The sequence below is a fragment of the Eptatretus burgeri genome, chromosome 17, assembly GCF_056783735.1.
Source record: "Eptatretus burgeri isolate ZD-2024b chromosome 17, Ebu_testis_v1, whole genome shotgun sequence".
NCBI lineage: Eukaryota > Metazoa > Chordata > Myxini > Myxiniformes > Myxinidae > Eptatretus > Eptatretus burgeri.
In genome coordinates this window covers 25,273,002-25,292,395 of record NC_140977.1, presented here as the reverse complement: position 1 = coordinate 25,292,395, position 19,394 = coordinate 25,273,002, and the positions used below count along the sequence as shown (strand labels likewise).

General features: G+C 45.6%; 1 protein-coding gene across 5 annotated transcripts in view; it reads right to left on the bottom strand.

Moving 5' to 3' along the window:
- Window positions 1-507: 507 nt before the first annotated feature.
- The window catches only part of MIPEP (mitochondrial intermediate peptidase), a 77,483-nt gene continuing 58,596 nt past the window's right edge, over window positions 508-19,394 (bottom strand). For 4 of the 5 annotated variants that reach the window (XM_085862662.1, XM_085862658.1, XM_085862661.1 and 1 more), the window contains exons 18-20: window positions 10,311-10,432; window positions 9,839-9,912; window positions 9,276-9,555 (exon numbers count right to left, since the gene is read on the bottom strand). In XM_085862662.1, coding sequence (XP_085718788.1) covers window positions 9,458-9,555; window positions 9,839-9,912; window positions 10,311-10,432 — 294 coding nt within the window. In that variant the 3' untranslated portion in view covers window positions 9,276-9,457. Of the gene's footprint in view, window positions 645-9,275; window positions 9,556-9,838; window positions 9,913-10,310; window positions 10,433-19,394 lie in introns of those variants that run through there. The other variant, XM_085862659.1, reaches the window with a different exon arrangement.

Genomic DNA, 19,394 nt, shown 5'->3' with positions numbered 1-19,394 from the left:
AGGATCAGAGGAGAAAGGTGAAAATGCATTCAGCTTTGTGCTTATCTTCGAGAGGTCGAATGCATGTCTTTCAATTCTGGCACCAGTTGCTTCTTTATGCTGTTCGCTTGTTGCGTATGTGAGATCATTGAAGTCCTGCATGGCGACGTTGACCTCAGATGTTATGGGGGCTGACATTGTCCACAATGCTAGGTGTTCCTCTGTCATCTTACCAATCTTACCAATGACCAATCAGAGGACCGATTCTCACAGCACTCCAGAATGGTTTTGGCAAAGTCGTCAGTCTTGACATGACTGTAGTCAAAACTTCCAAGGTCCACTGTGGTCCCACAGAACAAGCAGTCAGATTTGCTGTTGAAAGGCCCGGTCAACACATGTGAACTTAGCTTCCTGGACGGTTTTGATGGTCCTTGTTTCTTCTTTTGATTCAGGATGTCATGTAGATTCATATACCGTTTACGACAGTCCGTGTGTACCTTGCATCCAGCCGCCACATAAACATCGTCACCTCTCTGAACACTGGCTGCATTGATGCAATCAGCGCCCTTCTGATGAATTTGCACAACGTCACTTCCATTCTCAAGCCTCTCCTTGCAAATTGAACACCGATCTTCGTGCATCTCAGGAACACTCATTCTTCAAACCTGAAACACAGAAAACAAAACATTCAGGGAAAGAGCATTCAAAGAAAGGGATAGGCTACTCAATCAGAGCCAGGGACATTCCCCTGACATGTAATACATCACATATAATTACTGGTAAGAGAAGACCGAAAACCCTTTTGGTAGAATTTGATAAACGTTGGGTGATTGCCTAACAGAGGTTTGATTATATAGACACAATTTATTGATTTTACGCCCTTCATTTTTTGCCGACATCTTGGATTTCAGGTTAAATACTGATCAGATCTAAATTTTATTGACACCGGTGGATTGCTGATCCATTAAAACCATGGACCAGAACCAACAATTATGTTTTTATCACAATTATTGAAGAAGTTATAGCTGTTTTAGTTATTTCAAAGCCCGGTGGCGGCAATCTTGAAAATGACTGTTTTAACCCATTTCCGGATGTTAGATTTTGGTAGACTTTTTTTTTTCTTTCGATCAGTATATCCAGTAGGAATGAAAACCACTGAGAAACCTTTTGTTGCAATTTGTTGTGGGTTTGGTAGTTGTTTGTCATAAATTGACCCGACTAAATGGCAAACCACCTAACGCAAGTATAACCTTTGCCAAGAAATTGTTTTTGCAGCACTAACACCCTCTATTAAAGAGTATGGTACATCAAATCCTTTGGGGGGGGGGTTAGGGGAAATTTGGCCCTTCTATTTCAAACTGCTGTTGCCAAAATGGCTATTTACCTTCTATTTCAGTGGGACAACATACAGACGGAGAAACGAATTTGACCATGACACGTCATATCTATTATTCATTCATAAATTATACCTTGTACACACCGCAATAAACCTTTTCGTGCCACATTTATAAAGGACAGGTCGACAAATAAAACTGATAATTGGTTTATCAACAGAAGATTGGCAGTTAATGAGAAAAGCATCTGCTTGCAAATAATTTCGCAGTGGGTAAACCAAGCATCAGTGTGGGTACCACCGTTAATTGCTGACGACATGAAACACTCAGGGCACAGCAATACCATACGATTTACAATTGCAGATGGAATAATACTGGGGGACGGGGTAAACAACATGAAAGATTGTTTTCAAGTCCCAAATCATCATGTTTTTCACCTGTAACGACCAAATGTAAATGTAGCGTGTCTACTATTCAAAACAGATGAGCACTTCTCGCAAGCAAAAGGGGGCACTGAAACAGATTACATGTCTATCCTTTAAGTAACTGAACTATACAACTTGAAACTGTTTATAGGTAATGGGAGATTTTATTTTTTTTAATTTGGGTGAGAAATGGGTGGGGATGCAGTAAATTCGGAAATTAAAGCAACTAGCAGGCACTGCCACTCTCTGGGAATGAGCAGCATTCTCTACCCACCTATGGTAGGTAATGTACAACAGCATATTCTTAGAAATGCACTTTCTTTGTCATTTTTAAAATAAATTTTAGTGATCCGAATACATCATAATTTTGAGAAGGTTCCAATATATTCTTCTTCTTGCGTATGGCAGCTTGGCTGCCGGGTAGCTATCATTTTGTTGGGAGGCGGCTGCGTCGCTGATGCCGTGCCCCTATTACCAATACACTGGAACTCATTTTGTCAACCTCGGAAGGATGACAGGCCGAGTCAACCCCAGCTGGTGTTAATTCAGTGGACAACAGGACTCAAACTCAGGACCTAAGATCCCAAGCCAGTCACCCTAGACCCGAACACTCCAAGCTAGCCACCCTAGACCCGAACACCCCAAGCCAGCCACCAAGCCGCTAAGCCAATACCAGGCTTTGCCAATATATTATGAAAACTAGAGTACAGTACTCAGTCCAGTGATAGCTTCTGCCAGGCTGAATAGCTTACGTTTTGTATCCCAATAATAGGATCTGGATCCGTTTCTGAACCAAAATTGAATCGGCTCGTCACCTACCCAACTCATTCACCAAGTTTTGTCATAACTCGTGCACAACTTTTTGAGATATCCTGCCCAGACAGACAGGGGTGAACACATAACCTCTGTGCACCTTCGGTGGCCAAGGTAAAATGCATTGCAATGGTAGCTGTGTGTGTGGAGGGGGTGGGGGTGGGAATGGGTGTTGGGATGTGATAACTTTGTGCCTGTGCCTCTCACTCTTCTTAAATCGGCTCTCAGCCCGAACTCAGATGACATTGATCCTCAGCTGTGAGTCTTCTCGATCAAGCATTGCTGTGTGCAGTTCCTCTGTCTCTAGGCCTGTATTCTTCTTCAACATATTGATGTAGTTGAGAGCTGGTCTACGTCGCTTTAGCCTTCCATTTTTAGGTGTCCAGAGTCCAAGATTGGAACCATGGAGTTCTTTATTTGTCTTGTAGTCAAGACCAATGGACACTATGAAACCTGAACGAAGAAGTTGAATATAGATAGCATCCATCAAGTCACTTCTCATTGATCGCAGTGAGGGTCCCATGCTTCTTGAAAGGTTTGTTGTAAGCTCTCCATGTGGCAACTTTCATTTGTTTGATATGAGCAGTTGTGTTAACCCAGGAACAAAGATCCTCGATAGTTATTGACTATCTCAAGTTTTATTTGAGCAGTGGTGCTTATGGTGGTGAGTTAGGGAAGGTCAAAAATCCTGCCACTTAAAAGGAGATGGTTCCGAACCTCGGTAACAGTTTCTTTCTAAATTTCATAATTTTTACGATTTCTACCAGCTTCCCTTGCGTCTCCACTTTGTGCATGCCATATGTAGATGGTCCATAAGCTGAAGGATGAGGAATAAATTATGAATTGTGAGTAGATGTTAACATACCTGCCAACCCTACCGATTCGCGCGGTAGCCTACCGATTTTCTATAGCTCCCAACGCATACCGATTTTATTAGTCAGACATACCGCATTTGGAAATTATTATTGGAAAAATAAATAGTTGTGTTTTGTCAGTTTTGCGTTCGTTTCTCACTGCCAAGATCGTATCACACGCGGCTGCTTCCACATTCTACAAAACTCGTGCCTGATCTTGATTTCTTATCTCATCAGCGATTGGTTATTGCTTCCAAACTAAGCAGGACCAATCAAATGGGACGACAGGAAACAGCGGGCATTAATTTCCAGACAACGCGCCATTGGCATTTTTCATTCCTGATCAAAGACTGCAGTGAACAGAGAGGACTCATCGCTTCAGTGCACGACAACAATGCAAACAACAGAAAAGAAAAAACCACCCCCACGCTGGGTCAACGAGTTTAAGCCAAGTTGGACAACAGAGTTCAAGTGTATCAAGGCTTCGCGTAAGGGAGACGGACCTGCCTTCTGTGATCTGTGTCGATCAGACTTCTCCATCAGTCATGGAGGATACACCGACTTGAGTCGCCACATCAGCACGGGGAAACATATGAGCAACTCCCGCGCGGTGGCAACCACATCAAAAATAGCCTTCCAGCCAGTGCGAGAGATGCCGACGTCAATCGACGCCGAGGTTTTATTTCAAGGACTGTTGATGAAGCACAATTTGCCTCTGGCCCTAAATGACCATTTCTCCAAGCTGGTCCCACGGATGTTCGCCGACAGCGAGATCGCGCGTCAGTACGCATGTGGTCGTACCAAGGCGACTCGTATTACGTGCACCATTGCAGGTCGATCAGTTGATCGCATCAAGCAAAATGTCGGCCGGAACGATTTGATGTTTACCCTGGCATCGGATGGAAGCAGTGATGATGAGGACAGGTTTTTCCCAGTCTTGATCACCCATGAAGATCAGATAACGGGCCTAATCACAACATCATTTCTCAACATGCCAGTAGTCAATTCCGCGACTGGTGACAATATTGCCATGGCATTAAAGGACTCTCTACGAAAGTGTGACTTAAGCCTGAAACAATGCATTGCTTTCTCGTCGGACAATGCCTCAGTAATGACTGGTCGACATCGTGGCGTCATGGGGTACCTCCAAAAAGACACAAACACAGACATATACCTGATGGGCTGTCCGTGTCACTTAAGCGCCCTGGCAGCCAAGGCAGGTGACAAGGCTCTGAAGGGTTTTGATTCTGAGGACTTTGTCATAGATTTGTACTACCACTTTGACAAGGGTGCGAAAAGGAAACATCTGCTCCGAGACATGCTAGTATTCTGTGATGTGACCGTACGGAAAGTGTTAAAAAACGTCTCAACTCGGTGGCTGAGTCTCCACAAGTGCCTGGAAAGAAGCCTGAATCTCTGGGATGGCCTGCGGTCTTACTTCTTGACACACTTTGACGACGATGATGATGACTATGATGATGCACCTCTACAAGGGAAGGAACCGCAGAAGCGGAAAAGGTCATCCAAGACTAGAGGTGGGACAAGAGAGCAGAGGCTGGTCAAACTCTTCAAAGATCCAACTGCACAGCTTTACATCCACTTCCTGCATGCTGTCCTGCCAAACTTCGATGGCTTTAACACGCTTCTGCAGACCGAGGCTCCTATGATCCACCACCTGTATCCCTCAATGGTGAAGCTCTACAGAAGCATCCTATCCTGTCTGGTCCTGCCCTCTGTCATCCAGGGTGAGGAGGACGTTTTGAATGTGGACTTCACTGAACAGGACAACCAGAGGTCGAACAGGGAGCTATTTGTTGGTTTCCAGGCAATGCGGCTCATTGTGAAGAACGCGCGAGAGGGGACCAGTGGAGTGACGAAATTTAGAGCAGAGGTCCGAATGTTCTACGTTGGTTCCCTGACCTACATGATGGATAAATTCCCATTCCAGGACCCTTTGATCAGGAATGCGGTCATCGTGGGCTCAGCCTCCTCCAAGACAGCTTCCATGCAGAGCCAACTTACACTGGTTGAACAGCTCCCTGCATCTGTTGTCCCAGAAGAGAACAGAGATGCGCTGTGCAGAGAGTTCTGCACATATCAGTCAGATGTCACCCTGCCAGCATATGACCCAGATGAGAGGGTGGATGTGTTTTGGGCAGCCATGGAGAAGATGACGGACCCTGCCACTGGCACCAGCCAGCCCGTTTACCCATCGCTGTGTAGACTGGCCAAACACGTCCTGCTGATCCCTCACAGTAACGCCTACTGCGAGTCCCTTTTTAGCATGGTCAAAAAAATGACAACTGATCAGAGGAGCACGTTGAGACGCGGCAAGGAAGGTCACGCCAAGTCAAGCGTGTACGAGGACAGCCATGGCGTCAGAAACACTCTGTGTGGTTTGCTGGCAGGGAAGATCAACATCTTCAAGCCGGATGGAGTCAGCTGCTTCTCGTGGAAGCCAGATGCTGACCTTCTTAAGAAGGCCAAATCTGCCACCTACCAGGCTCTGAATAGCTAAATGTGCATCTTAACTGTTCAAACCTGTAAACTGTAAATATGTTATGAAATCAGAGTGGCCAGTCATTTCATTCATAAAGATGTATCAGTGAGTTTATGTAAACTCTTGTGTACATGTATGGGCACATACATGTGGAACTTGGACAGTGAGTAATTTATGTAAACGTGACTGATGATCATGATGTCTTAGACAAATAAAGATTGGTGAGTAGATCAACCATGTTAAGTTTTCTCTTTTTCACTCTAAAAATATGTTGATATATTTCAGCTAACTGTGGTCTCAAAATGCAGGAGATTGCACCATTTTGCTTCATTTTTTTGAAAAATTTCCAGGGGGGCATGCCCCCGGACCCCACAAGGGACGAGTGCGACACCAGCCTACCGCTTTTCCTTTTAAAAAGGTTGGCAGGTATGTGTTAAACGTTCGGAATAGAGGAGTTTAAACTCCCAGAAAAATACTTTCTTTGGTCGGAATGATACACTGGTGCCCTCTCTTGAGAAAACAGACAATTGAAAAAAATCTTCCTGCTCTTCCTCCTCTTTTGATGAAATTGACCGATTCGTCCTCCCCTCATGATAAAATTGACCGATGGGAATCCTCATCACATGAAACTGACTGACAGCAATAATCCTCCCCCTCGTGATTAAATTGATGAATTCTCCTCACATGAAACTGACCAATTCCTCCTCCTCTCATGATTAAATTGACCGGTAATCCTCCTCCTCTCATGGTTAAATTGACCGGTAATCCTCCTCCTCTAATGGTTAAATTGACCGGTAATCCTCCTCCTCTCGTGATTAAATTGATGAATCCTCCTCACATGAAACTGACCAATTCCTCCTCCTCTCATGATTAAATTGACCGGTAATCCTCCTCCTCTCATGGTTAAATTGACCGGTAATCCTCCTCCTCTCATGATTAAATTGACCGGTAATCCTCCTCCTCTCGTGGTTAAATTGACCGGTAATCCTCCTCCTCTCGTGGTTAAATTGACCGGTAATCCTCCTCCTCTCACGGTTAAACTGACCGGTAATCCTCCTCCTCATGATTAAATTGACCGGTAATCCTCCTCCTCTCGTGATTAAATTGATGAATCCTCCTCACATGAAACTGACCAATTCCTCCTCCTCTCATGATTAAATTGACCGGTAATCCTCCTCCTCTCATGGTTAAATTGACCGGTAATCCTCCTCCTCTCATGATTAAATTGACCGGTAATCCTCCTCCTCTCGTGGTTAAATTGACCGGTAATCCTCCTCCTCTCGTGGTTAAATTGACCGGTAATCCTCCTCCTCTCACGGTTAAACTGACCGGTAATCCTCCTCCTCATGATTAAATTGACCGGTAATCCTCCTCCTCTCGTGGTTAAATTGACCGCTAATCCTCCTCCTCTCGTGGTTAAATTGACCGGTAATCCTCCTCCTCTCGAGGTTAAATTGACCGGTAATCCTCCTCCTCTCGTGATTAAATTGAACGGTAATCCTCCTCCTCGAGTGTTTAAATTGACCGGTAACCCTCCTCAAGTTATTAAATTGACCGGTAAGAATCACCCTCACATCAAATTGATCGACAGGAATAATTCTCCTCACGTGAAATTGACCAGTAATTCCTCCTCCTCTCATGATGAAATTGACCGGTAATAATCCTCCTCCTCTCATGATGAATTGGACTGGTAGGGATCCTACTCCGCTCATGATTAAATTGATGAATCCTCATCACATGACATTGACCAGTAATAATCCTATCATGACGAAATTGACCGGTAGGGATCCTCGTCCTCTCATGATGAAATTCACCGATAGGAATCCTCATCACATGAAATTGACTAATAGGAATCATCCTCCCCTCGTGATTAAATTTATGAATCCTCACAATACATTGGCCAATAAGAATCCTCTCATGATGAAATTGACCGATGGGAATCCTAATCACATGAAATTGACCGGTAGGAATGCCCCTCCTCGAGTGATGAAATGGAGAATAGGAACACACTCATTCTAACTGGAGGAAATGGATCACTGGGAATCCTCCTCCTCCTCCGATGGTTTGTTCATAACAAGTCAATGTCGAGGTCACCGTGCTCTACTGTGGGTTGAAGAGCTTCAATGAGCGTAAGAGTTGAAATAATACAAACTGTCCTTCTTCTGAGCAATTTGTCTTAATTTATTTTTTTACAGGAGCAAATCCTCCTTAGTTTTATAAGACCGAAATAAAGAAACACATTAAATAGGAGTAATTAATATGCCATCCCTCCTGAAAAAGAAACAGAATTTTTTTTTAAAAAAGATTATATTTCTATGATTTCAATGATGAATACAGCACATCGATTCAAGTGGTATCATCACATGCATTGTCCCATCCTACAAAGTACACAAAAAACAGGACAGCCAGACTTAAAACTTTTTGCTGCACACCGGTTCGACGATGCCAATAACGACGCATGAATGGAGGGTTTGCAATTTTCCTACGAATTTACAACTCGTACTGCATACAGGTTGAGAGGACAAAAACAAATAAATCCGCTGGATCGATCAAACGACAAAACAAGGAGCAATCTGGAAAAGCAAGCAAAGAGAAAGAAACTTTTATATTCCAAAGCAGGTGCATTCTGGAATTGCGTCCAAACACAATCAGCTTAACTGACGTGATGCATTTTGATTTTTATTCGTTTATTCGACATTTCTCTATGATACAAAATGGATTTAATACCGTGGACTTATCCCTTTCGCAATAGAACAATTGTGCGTGCTTCTCGTTTTTACGCATCAAATATACTGGGAGGCTTCCTATTGCCTTCAAAGAGGATGATCAGGGTGGTAATGCACGTCTGAGGCAGGACACCGGCAAAAAAAAATGGCCTACTCTTTTTAAAAGGGTGTGTGTGTGTGTGTGTGTGTGTGTGTGTGTGTGTGTGTGTGTGTGTGTGTGTGTGTGTGTGTGTGTGTCTGTGTGTGTGTTGGTTGTCACCTCAATATGTGGGTTTCAGAAGGGAGAACGAAGCCCTCCCAGGTCTCAAAGTGTGTATGTGTGTGTGTATGTGTATGTGTATGTGTATGTGTATGTGTATGTGTATGTGTATGTGTATGTGTATGTGTATGTGTATGTGTATGTGTATGTGTATGTGTATGTATGTGTATGTGTGTGTGTATGTGTGTGTGTGTGTGTGTATGTGTATGTGTATGTGTATGTATGTGTGTATGTGTATGTGTATGTATGTGTATGTGTGTGTGTATGTGTGTGTGTGTGTGTGTATGTGTGTGTGTATGTGTGTGTGTATGTGTGTGTGTGTGTATGTGTATGTGTATGTGTGTGTGTATGTGTATGTGTATGTGTATGTGTATGTGTATGTGTATGTGTATGTGTATGTGTATGTGTATGTGTGTGTGTGTGTGTGTGTGTGTGTGTGTGTGTGTGTGTGTGTGTGTGTGTGTGTGTGTGTGTGTGTGTCTGTGTGTGTGTCATAATTAAGCTGAACTATCACCACTTCCACCTCCACATGATCTGAGCAGACATGAGATTAGAGGTAGAGCAATGTCATTTGGAATCCATGAGAAATGTCTCAAAATCCTGCTCCAAGTCAACCACCAGTGCATCCACAAAGTCTTCAACGGAGGGCCTGGTCTGCAGCATTCCTGCAAGAGGGAAGGTCTGTGCTTATAAACCAGAGCGGAGTGTCAGAAGCAATTAGCATGCAGCTCAAAAATCTGACCGATATTTATATTATTGCAAATGAAAAATAGATCCTGGACATCAAAAGTTGGCATTTGACCTCTTAGAGTTCTGGTTAAATTGAAGGATATTTGTACAACCTTCACCCAGTTGCTATTAAACCTGTACGTTTTCATGATCAAACATCCAGCTTTGCGTGCAAATCGAGAGGTGCTATCATCAAAAGACTTTTGCCGAGGTTTTCACCTTCAACCATTGCGATGGGCTCTTTGCCTCCTCCGTGCCTGAGCATTTCTTGCTGGTAGCGCTCTCCCATTTCTCTGCAATTGTGCAAACAGGTTCGCTTTCACATTTTCACTTTGAAGCATCTGAAAACTCCGATTTCAATGCAAAACACAACCTTGCAATCAGAATTTAAGGAAATGTACGTGTTTTAAATTTCCTCCCCCCACCTCCCCACTCAAACCATGATAACAATAGGGCAGTAAGTCTCAACAGGTGTGCAGTTGCTCTCAAAGCTAGATGGATATAAGGTGACACGCCATGATCTACATCCTTAATGTAACACATTAAAAACCTCGGTGAACTTCTAAAAGTTGGAAGGGTCATATCAAGTGCACAGTGTTAGGTGACAAGGCTAACAGGTGGAAACAATATTCACAATGCGCATCCATCAACTCACCTGGATGGACAGGAATACGCACACGCACACACTCACCTGCTGAAGGGGTTCTGTGAAAAACATTTCCTCCATAGCATGCTGGCGACAGCACGAGAGAGCAGATATGAATAATACTTAGCCCCATAGCCGACGAGATGTCCAAATCTCATTTGCCAGGCCTGCAGAAACATTCACAGGGAGTGCATTGAGTGCAGGTTCATGATGGCCTACTTCTTTCAAAAGGAACATGGGACCATCAACATCCATAAGTGCTGGAAGAAGGGACAGTCAGCTTATCAACTCCTTGTGAAGAACTGCACAGCATGATTAAACACCTTTCCTGTGAGCCACCAGGATGAGTTTGTTTACATATGTATATGGTAAGGAAAATGACTTGGGGTTAATGAAGCATCAATTATTCATTCGTTATCTCACAATGAACGTTAGAACAAGTGTTTTGGAATTCCAGTTGGCAACGACCAGTATCTGGTGTATCGGAAACTCCTTGCCCTTGCTGATGTGTCCGTCTCTTTTCCTTCTTTCTTTTCCATATATATTTCCATCACCAAAGGTGGAGGGAAGTTACATTTTCACCCCTGTCTGTCGATCCGTCTGTCTGTCCGTTTGACTGCAGGTCTCAATGATGGGGTTCCCAACTTGCGTTTGGTAGTGGGCTTTGTGGAGAAGGGGGAGGGTGGGCAGTGCTAGATTGAACGAAATGGGGTAGGTTAATACAGCAGGCAGATAACCTCTGGGAAATGTCCATGGGAGGTGGATGGGGAGAGGGCGTAAGCAGAAGGGGAGGGGAAGGGAGGGCACCATGAGAGGAAGGCAATGGAAGGCAGCATGAGGGTAAGGGAAGGCAGCATGACAAAGGGAAGGGCAATGAAAGTGCCCAAATAGCAACATTTTCATTTTAACCACCAGGTTCTATATAAAACCTGGTGGGAGCATTTAAGGCCCCGCTATCAATCTGGCAAAGGTTTGCCTGCATGTATGTTCACACGTGCAGTGACCTTTGCACCCCTCAGGTCGGTTCACTCCAAATCTGATTCGTAAATGCTAACCTATGGGGAAACTTTTAAATACAAACCTAAACTATCAGTCCTCTACAGTCCCCTTAACAGAGGGGGAAATAGGGGGAGGGGGAGCAGAGAGAGAGAGAGAGAGAGAGAGAGAGAGAGAGAGAGAGAGAGAGAGAGAGAGAGAGAGAGAGAGAGTGAGAGTGAGAGTGAGAGTGAGAGTGAGAGTGAGAGTGAGAGTGAGAGTGAGAGTGAGAGTGAGAGTGAGAGTGAGAGAGAGAGAGACAGTGGCGAGAGAGACAGTGGCGAGAGAGACAGTGGCGAGAGAGACAGTGGCGAGAGAGACAGTGGCGAGAGAGACAGTGGCGAGAGAGACAGTGGCGAGAGAGACAGTGGCGAGAGAGACAGTGGCGAGAGAGACAGTGGCGAGAGAGACAGTGGCGAGAGAGACAGTGGCGAGAGAGACAGTGGCGAGAGAGACAGTGGCGAGAGAGACAGTGGCGAGAGAGACAGTGGCGAGAGAGAGAGTGGCGAGAGAGACAGTGGCGAGAGAGAGAGTGGCGAGAGAGACAGTGGCGAGAGAGACAGTGGCGAGAGAGACAGTGGCGAGAGAGACAGTGGCGAGAGAGACAGTGGCGAGAGAGACAGTGGCGAGAGAGACAGTGGCGAGAGAGACAGTGGCGAGAGAGACAGTGGCGAGAGAGACAGTGGCGAGAGAGACAGTGGCGAGAGAGACAGTGGCGAGAGAGACAGTGGCGAGAGAGACAGTGGCGAGAGAGACAGTGGCGAGAGAGACAGTGGCGAGAGAGACAGTGGCGAGAGAGACAGTGGCGAGAGAGACAGTGGCGAGAGAGACAGTGGCGAGAGAGACAGTGGCGAGAGAGACAGTGGCGAGAGAGACAGTGGCGAGAGAGACAGTGGCGAGAGAGACAGTGGCGAGAGAGACAGTGGCGAGAGAGAGAGAGAGAGAGAGAGAGAGAGAGAGAGAGAGAGAGAGAGAGAGAGAGAGAGAGAGACGGGAGACGAGAGCGGCGGGAGAGGCAGAGAGGAGAGGCGGGGATTCCGACAAATGTGATGCCCAGTTTAATATCCACCCGAGGGATGGCGCACACACTGATGAATCACTCTGCCTGTGAAACATCGGGATGACAGCTTATATCTGGGTCGGGATTCAAACCCAGGCTTCACAGCTTAGAGCAGTGGTTCTTAACCAGGGGTACGTGTACCCCCTGGGGGTACGAAGCATCAAAGCAGGGGGTACGATATATGGTGTCAAATTCAATACTGTATAGTACTTAAATTCCAATAATAATAATAATAATAATAATAATAATAAATAAATAACTAATAAGAAATTTTTAGACAGGGGGTACGGGGAAATATTATGAAAGCTCAAGGGGTACGAGCACATAAAAAGGTTAAGAACCACTGACGAAGAGCAACCATGCGTACCGCTCGAGGATCCTGCCGTGATGTGGCGATTCATTCCTTTGAAACAACTGAAACATTTATTTGCTCATTGTAGTCATCCAATTTAATTTGCCTTCCTCCCTCCGGTATCGAATCGCGGTATCGCTATCGAAGCTTGAAGAGTGCTCTCCAAGTGTTTTAAACCAAGCAATCCAACAAAACGGATGAAGAAACTTTTAAAAACGAAACGTTAAATTTTTTACATGTATTTGTCTATGCCGAAGTGACGGATCATATTGTTGTGGTTACCAAATTCGCAAACCACCATTCAGGTCCCTTAGGTGAGGTATCTCGGTAAGTACATGTGTAGTTAGGCCCAAACCCGTTGTCTAGTGGGAATACATGTCATTTATGCGTGCTGCGACTCTTCAGGATAGCCGTTTTTCTTTTGCTATCTTTATTTTGGACCAACCGCCATGATTACCACCACAACCACAACATCAACCACCAACCACAACGCCGCTTCACCACAACCGCCACGACCTTCCCGTCACACCTCGCAACCGTCGCATCGCCACCGTTCTTGCCCCGCTGTGGGTACCGGTGTTGGACTCGTGCAGGGCGCGCGCCGAACAGCGTGTACAAAATCACGGATTTTGTGCTTCAAAAACGGATCAAAAACGACACGCCCACTTTTTGCCGTCCAATCGGTGAGCGAGGGGCGAATTGGCCCCGCCCCAGGGCGATCGATATATGCAAATTTATGGATCAAAAGCCTTCACGCCCACTTTTTCTCGGGCCAATGGGGAGCGAGGTGAAAGGTCGAAGGGAGGGGGTCAAAGATGAGAGGGCGAAGCTACGGGGCTGATAAAAGGACCGTGTTCGTCAGTCCAGAGAGTCCAGAGGCGGAGAGTAGGAGAGTAGGAGAGTCGGAAACAGAGAGTCAAGACTTCGCGGGCGGTGGAGTTGGCAAGAAGGAGCTGGTCGTCGTGTGCGTTGGAGTCGGAACGGAGGGGACGGAGCTGTGGAAAGGCAGCGACACCAGACGAGGGGGTGCTCGCGTCGGGAGCTGCACCCCAGGGAGGCCGACAGCGCGACCTGGCCGAGGTGGAGACGCTCGTCGCGGGATAATAAAAATCCTCTATACCCCGAGCATCAGCAACCCCCTCCTGTTTCCCCCCGCGCTGAGATAGTGCGACCAAGGGGGCCCCTTTCCCACCCCCTACCAGACACTGTCCGCGAGGCCCGCGGAGTTGAGGCGCCATCGCCGCTCCGCGTCTCATCACCAGACGGGTAGGCGCGACCCGGTCTCGGCCTCAGGCCCGCCTCATCCTTGAGGGTATTCTTTTCCTTGGTTTTGGGTATGTGTTATCGGTGCCGTCTGTGAAGTAGAATTGTATAAGTGTTGCCGTGTGCTCGGTAGTCGGTATTAGCTCTGCATTGTGTTTTCGCTTTTACATTTGCTTTTTGTGTAAATTACATTGTGTCTTTTCTGTGTGCATTTGGTGGAATTGTATATGTGTGCTCCCGTGTGCCGCGAATAAATGTGCTTTGTGTTGAACTGTTTCCCGCTTCGCTTCGTCTTTTCCTCTATTGAATCCCCATCTTGCTTCACGTAAAGGGTTGGTAGTGGGCTGAATACGCCCGATAATTAATCGAACCGTCGAGGTCGACGATAACACCGCTCGGTTATTCTGATAGTACGGAACGGGTCGCTTAAGTGGCCCGTGTCCGAAGTCGACCTGCGGCGAGGTGCGATCGCCCGGTCTACCCTCCGCGTGGGTACTTAGGTAGGTCGAATTTGGCGAGCAACCCTATCCCACGCGGGGGCTGATTGGCTCGATCGCGGTGAGACCGAAAGGTCCACCCGTGACTGGTTCCCGGCGTTAGTCCGAGAGGGTCACGACTGGATTGTCCGTCCGGTGGGCGACGTGCCGCGATTCGAGTTACGTGGCCGTCAGCACGCCGGCGGGCGCGAATCCGCAACAATATAATGAAAGAAGATCATACAAAAAGGGGAAACGTCGTGTAAAATAAAATTGCACATTTTCAAGGAGCCAGTCAATGCCCAGTGCATTGCAGAACAACACAGGGCCAAATGCAGGCGAGTGGCCCCTGAACTTTGTTCAATTCGATTAATATACAGTGTTCAGTGACGGTGCGAATATTGTGGAGCGCTCGCCAAGTGGTTTAAGTACACTCCAATTAAATGGTTTAAAAGGAACGGCTGACTTGGCAAGCGATTAGTAATATGTCATATTATTAAACACCTCCCTGAGACGCTGAAACTGTCAAATATGTCTGAATTGAACAAATGAACACTTTTTTTTTTTAAGCAGTCAGAACTGCTGATAATTTAATATACATCGTCTGACCTCCTCAACCCTCCCCCTCTGTTAAGTTGACTGTCAAGGACCGACGGTTTAGTTTTGTATTTAAAAGTTTCCCCAAAGGTTTGTGTTAATATAATATATCTCTCCAAACCAACCATCAATCTCAACCCTACATTTTAGAGTGCTGTCACTGTTCATTTAATTGTCCATTTGTTATCTTGCCAAAACAAAGTTTTTGCAAGATATGTTAGTCAGCTTGTATGTTTTTTTTTTGTTTGTTTGTTTGTTTGTTTGTCTGTAATCACGTATAAAAAATTCTGCAGAGCACAGTTATCATTGGAAATTTTTGTAACTTCGCATATCAGAGGCCTATAGAGGTCCCTTTCAGTGCACAAAATTTTGAAGGTCAAGGTCAAAGGTCAAGGTCACTTTGTCGCAAATCAGGGGAGTCGACGAAACCCTTATTTTTTGAGTAATTTTGATCGGATCGTCTTCAAACTTCATGGGAATATAGTTCATGGTCTGGTGCTCAGCTGATTAATTTTTGGTGGCGATTGGCCTTGACCTTCATGGTTAGCGCCTGAGGTCAAACATATTTGACCCCAAGGTCAAATTTTCAAGTTTTAGGAACCATATCGTGTAGTACCTCAAATTGAACACCTCGATGAGTGCTTTCTAGATATGTCAAGTTTGAGACATTATGACGTCATTTGGTGACGTTATGAGGCAAACGCATATTTTTCATGGTTACTCTGTAGAACGATTCTCATCGGAATCTCTCATAGGCAGATATTCCTCAAGGAGTCGCTCCTGGTGGATAGCAGCTCTGTTCACCTCAGTGTGACCTTAAAGAAGTCACACGTGGTCACCTTTTGGCAAAATACGGGGTTTTTTTTGTTTTGTTTAATATTTGTCTCTAGTCTGCAGTTAAATGAGGTTAAAGTTATATCAGCATGACCGAAAATGTGCCTTGAGAACATGTCCCCCATGATAACACGACGTCGATGGGAATGTCTGGCCTTTTGACGTCGTTTTGCTGAACGTTACACTTTCTTGGAACGCATCCATGACATTGGAATGTAAACTTTCTGTAGTGTGTTTTAAATCAATAATTATACAATTTCAGAAAATATCACACTTTGCAAATGTTTTTCCCATTTACGCAATTCAATGTCTTAAACCATAGATAAGTCTATTCTGAGTACATGACAAGACCCGGACTTCTGGGAAAAAGAAAAAGTATTGACTTGTACATGGCCAAAAATACAGTACTTACGAATCTTCAATTTCGCAAGTAGCCAACAAACAAACAAGACACTCCTCAAGTTATGCAGAGTGTGGCTTTTATATGTGATACATTTGCAATGTGTATATATATATATATATATATATATATATATATATATATATATATATATATATATATATATTTTAAATATCTGTACAATTAATTGTTGAATTTTGTGCGTTACAGGTGAAGCCATAAGATTTGAATGATGAAGCATTATGATGTGCCAATGCGGATTAAAATTGTAGAACTCTATTAAATTAGGCTCTGCTATTGCAACTCAGCGAACATTCAGGAGGAAATGGTGCTACAACATTCTCTCCTTTGTCAGAAAATTTTATGAAGATGGCAGCGTTCATCTATCTAAGCACGTGAGACATCGTGCAGTGAGGACAAAGAGACAATCGCTGCTGTAGTTGCAGCAATTGCCCAAAGCCCAAAGAAGACGATGCGATGCCTTTCAGCAGAAAGTGTAATTAGCTCGATAAGTCTCGGAAGTATATTCCACAAAGATCCCCACGTATGGCCATACAAAATCCAGGTGATTCAGAAACTTGACAATGCCAATTTGGGTAAACGTCAGAATTTTTTCCGTTGGTTACTTGACAGATGTGAAGAGGACGGGAATTTCATTACCTGTTTGTTAATGATAGTTGAAGCCCATTTTGAGCTTACTGGTGGTGAAAACAAACAGAACTGCAGGTTCTGGGCTGAGCGAAATCCTAAAGACTTACATCAAAGAGGGCTGCACCGTGTGAAAGACACAGAGTGGTGTGTTGCAGCTGCAAATGCATCATTGGGCCACATTAATTCGAAGATAATAAAGTGACTGACAGTAAATTCTGAACGCTACCTGGATATGTTGCAGAACTTTCTCATTCCTGAATTCAAACCTGGCGTTGGCTTCGTGACTAGGATGGCTGGCTTGGGATCCAAGGGTCCTGAGTTCAAGCCCTGTTTTCCACTGTATTAACACCAGGTGGGTTTGACTCAGCCTGTCATCCTTCTTAGGTCGGCAAAATGAGCACCAGTGTATGGGTAATAGGGGCACTGCATCAGCGGCATAGCCATGTCCCTAACCAATGATGCAACCAGCAGCCACAAGGTTGCACATGAGAGTGAGTATTCCTGAATTGTGGCGTAGAAATATCGTGTTCGCAGACACATGATTTCAACAATTTGTGCGTTTCAGGTGAAGCCCTGAAGATTTGAATGATGAAGCATTATTGATGTGCCAATGGGAATTAAAATTGGAGAACTCTATTGAAATTAGGCTCTGTTATTGCAACTCAGCGAACATTCAGGAGGAAATGGTGTAACACCATTCTCTCCTTTATAAGAAATTTTTAAAAGATGGCAGTGTTCATCCATGATTGATTAACCTGGTGTTGGCTTAGCGGTTCGGGTGGTGGCTTGGGATCCTAGGGTCCTGAGTTCACAGCCCCGTTGGCCACTGAATTAACACCAGGGGGTTGACTCAGCCTGTCATCCTTCTGAGGTTGGCAAAATGAGTACCAGTGTAGCAGCCAAAAGGCTGCACACAAAGGGAAGGGGTATTGATGGATTGATTTTTTTTTTAAATCTGGTATTGGTGTGGCGCAGGCATGATGGGCCGAATGGCCTCCTCCCGTGCATAATTTCCTTGTAAAAATAAGATGGAGTTACATGCCATACTGCAAAAATTGCAATATCTAAGGCAAGTTTGGGGAAAAGATAATCTCTCAGTTTGGTAATGTTTCATGGCCACCCCAAATCCAAGATTTGTCCCAAGTGGATTTCTTCCTCAGGGGATTTCTGAAGAGCCAGGTTTACAAGACACGTCCCCACCTGTGTAGATGAATTTAAGAGGATCATCACTGAAGCCATTACTGCCATCAATAATGACAAATTGAAAGCAGCAATGAACAATATACTACTTCAATACAGGGAGTGCATCAATTGCAATGGACGGCATTTAAAAGATGTGATTTTTTAAGAAGTCGAGCTGGGTTGTGCATACTGCAGTGCTATGATGTCGCACAATCTCCCATACCTGTACTTCACTTTAGTAGTGTTGTGGTTGACGAAATTCACAAACCACCATTCAGGTCCCTTAGGTGAGATATCTCGGTAAGTATATGTGTAGTTAGGCCCAAACCCGTTGTCTAGAGGGAATAAATGTCATTCATGCGGGCTGCGACTCTTCAGGATAGCCGTTTTTCTTTTACTATCTTTATTTTGGACCAGCCGCCATTATTACCACCACCAACCACGTCTCAACAGCCATCACACAACAACCACCAACCACAACGCCGCTTCACAACAACAACCACCAACCACAACGCCGCTTCACAACAACAACCACCAAGACCTTTACCGTCACAACTCGCCACCATCGCATCCACACCATCTCGCGCCACTCGTGGGCACCGATACTGAACTCGTGCAGGGCGCGCACCGAGCAGCGTATTCAAAAACATCACGGACTTTCCGCAGAAAACGGATCAAAAACGACTCACGCCCACTTTTGTTCCGTCCAATCGGAGAGCGTGGGGCGATTTGGCCCCGCCTCCAGGGCGTTGGAGTGAGGTCGCGATATGCAAATTCATGGATCAAAAAGCATTCACGCCCACTTTTCCTCGGTCCAATGGGGAGCCAGTTAGAGGTGAAGGGTCGGAGGCAAAGGGTCAAGGGTGAAAGAGCGAAGCCACGGGGCTTATATAAACGGCTGCGTTCGTCAGTAAAGGGAGTTGTGCGGAGTTCAAGAGAGTCGTCGGTGGAGCTGGAAAGAAGTGGGAGAAGTCAAGAGTGAAGAGTTGGGACGAGCCAAGAGAGGAGACGGAGAGGGCGAGTAGACGGAGCTGTGGAGAGGTGGCGGCGGCGAAGGCGGACGAGGGGGTGATCGCGTCGGTGCCGGGAGCTGCAGAGGGAGAGGCCAGCAACGCGACCGAGGTCGAGGAGGAGACGCTCGCCGCGGGACCCGAGACAGGGTGATATCCTCCTTCACCCGAGCATCAGCAACCCCCTCCTGTTTCCCCCCGCGCTGAGATAGTGCGACAAAGGGGGCCCCTTTCCCACCCCCTACCAGAGACTGTCCGCGAGGCCCGCG